This window comes from Gossypium raimondii, chromosome 8 (genome assembly GCF_025698545.1).
Source record: "Gossypium raimondii isolate GPD5lz chromosome 8, ASM2569854v1, whole genome shotgun sequence".
Taxonomy (NCBI): domain Eukaryota; kingdom Viridiplantae; phylum Streptophyta; class Magnoliopsida; order Malvales; family Malvaceae; genus Gossypium; species Gossypium raimondii.
Window position 1 is genome coordinate 4,764,686 of NC_068572.1, and position 2,546 is coordinate 4,767,231.

The window sequence follows — 2,546 nt, forward strand, 5'->3', positions numbered from 1 at the left end:
CTCATTGGCGTCGTTCTGAAGATTTAGCGCCTAATTCTTTTACGAAATTCTGTCAAATCTATAGTCTGGTTAAAAACCAGTCGCATTGTGTTCTCTGATAAAAAAACAACACCGTTCTCGATGTTACGGACCTCACCATCATAGTAAATAACAGCATTAATATGTTCACTCATCTTCAATTTCTATTCTACTTAGCCTCTCTAATTTTCTTGTTGTAACTTATGCAACATGAGAATGAAATTTGACTCATTTATAGCCTAAGGCCAAACATGAACTACTGTAGAAATAGAACGTCGACTTGGGAGTTTTTTTCAGTAATTTTGCTGACAGTGCATCCTGCTTGAAATGTTTTTGACATTATTTTTTTCAGAAACGTCTTCTCAAAATTATTTTTTCAGGAACTACTATAGAAAAAGAACGTCCACGTGGGAGTTTTTTTTAGTAATTTTGCTGACAGTGCATCCTGCTTGAAGCGTTTTTCACACTATTTGTTCAGAATTCTATTATCAAAATTATTTTTTCGGGAACTACTGTAAAAAAAATAAAATCCTTATTGTCAATATAATTTTCTCTAAACCTTAAACCCAAACACAATATTATTTTAAACCCTAAAACCTAATTTAATTAATTTTTTAAAGCCCTTAAACCCTAATTTAATTAATTTTTAAAAAATAATACTAAATCTTGATTTATTTTTTAAAATTCCTAAAACCTAGAACCCTATTATTTTAACAAAATCATAAACCCTACAAACCTAAGCCTAAATTATTTTAACAAAACTCTAACCCTAAAAACCCTAGGGACTAAACATGCAAAAAGCCCTAACCTAGAAAAAATACGGAGCAAAACACGTCCTAGAGGAGCGATTTTGCCACGTCAGCAAACTGCGTCCACATCAGCGTGTTTGGTGCTGACATGTCAAAATCGCTCCCCAAGGGCGCGTTTTGTTGAAATTTTACCCTAAAACACTCCTACGTGGACGCGTTTTGTCAAAATCGGCCTTTTCTGGTAAATAACGCAGAAATTGGCCCATTCTCGTAAATATACTTAGAAATGGGCCTTTATAGATAAATTAGTCTCCAAATATTTACGTGAAATAAAATATTGTTTTTTAAATAAAAAGCATATCAAATATATATTATTTTTAATTTTCAAGACATATGCCATGTTTTTATTGGTCGGTAGTATAAAAGTTAACAACATTAATCATATACTTAAAAAATAAGTATTCAAGTTGATTAAGTCTTAGATTAATTGTCGATTAAGTCTTAGCTTGATTGGCATGAGCATTATTACTAATATAAGAAGATCTGGTTTGAGTGCATTGAAACACGTTATCTTCCAAATGATGTTAAGTTATTTTAATTTTTAACTCATATTTTAATTAAGTGATGTTTTGTTAAAAATAAATTATTTAAATTACTATATTTAATTTTATCCAAAACTATTGAAAATAGTATAAAACATGATATTAATGAAGTTTAAATTATAACATAAATTATTTTTGAAATTTATTTGTATCCAACAAAAAATTTGTACTTAATTTTCACTAAAATATAATTTTAATAATTATAAAATTCGATTAAAAAAATCAGACTATCATAAGTAATTAGTACTAATTTCTTATTGCTTGGTTCGGAAGTGAAGAAAAAAATATTACAGCATCAAATCTATGTCGTTGTATACAAAGAATGGTGCAGCATATAACATTCTTCCTTTAAGACACCGCCTCCGGCAGATAAAATCGGAACAGAGTCACGGACACAGCCTCGTCAATCCATTGTATTATTAACGATTTTATCGTTTGGTGTACTTTATAACATATTTAGTTCTTCTTCAACAGCACGGCTCTGAGCTCGGCGACATCAATCTCGTTCCCACAGTTCTCCGGTCTATAACATCCGGTAACCGGGTCCGGAACCCACGAAACCTTCTCTTTTGTCTCTTCCCTTGCTTGCTTCGCCACCGCAGCGTTGCTTGCCGCTCCTCCTCTTACTCCACTCGAAACAACACCTCGTGACGCTGACGCCGCCGCCGAATATCCTCGTCTGAACAAAACAAGAACCCAACAACATCATTAAATCTTTGTTAAAAAAACACAGCCCTGGAAAGCAAATGAAAAGAACTTATATTAATGGTACCTGGAGATAGCGTTAAAGATTCCATTGACAACCAAGGTGGAGAAAAGCTTAGCCATTTTCTTTTTCTTATAAAAAATCAAACTCTTTTCCCTATGGCAAAACTGCAAAAGCTTTAAATTTAATAATTATGGAGTGTTTGAGAGAGGGGAGTTTCGTTGCTTTATATAGAGACCCGTGAGAGAGAAGGCGGGAGGGGGGGAACGATAACGTGAAACGGCAACCTCGTCAACACAAACGACAGACCTCTCTTTTGCTGACACCTGGCTGTCATGTATTTAATTAGGTAAATCTACCGAGAAAGTCCTTGTAGGACCGAATCAAATTAGTCCGTCTATTTAATTATTAAATAGATCAATTTTCCTATTAAACCAAAGCGGGTCAAGATCCTTGCTTATCCCTCGTTGG

The 2,546-nt window shown here is 33.4% G+C and overlaps 1 protein-coding gene across 1 annotated transcript; it reads right to left on the minus strand.

Moving 5' to 3' along the window:
* Positions 1-1,602: 1,602 nt before the first annotated feature.
* On the minus strand, positions 1,603-2,275 carry LOC105790439 (protein SENESCENCE-ASSOCIATED GENE 21, mitochondrial). Its single transcript, XM_012618032.2, has 2 exons — positions 2,142-2,275; positions 1,603-2,048 (listed from the first exon to the last, which is right to left on the minus strand). Exons 1-2 carry the CDS (start codon positions 2,195-2,197, stop codon positions 1,826-1,828), a joined length of 279 nt encoding a protein of 92 aa, XP_012473486.1. The 5' UTR covers positions 2,198-2,275; the 3' UTR covers positions 1,603-1,825.
* Between the last annotated feature and the right edge of the window lie 271 nt (positions 2,276-2,546).

Bases quoted from the DNA above. Each gene is read 5' to 3' on its own strand.
- LOC105790439 (XM_012618032.2), bottom strand. From the start codon at position 2,197: ATGGCTAAGCTTTTCTCCACCTTGGTTGTCAATGGAATCTTTAACGCT. The intron at 2,049-2,141 runs GTACCATTAATA...TGTTTTGTTCAG, and splicing joins ATCTTTAACGCTATCTCCAG to ACGAGGATATTCGGCGGCGG.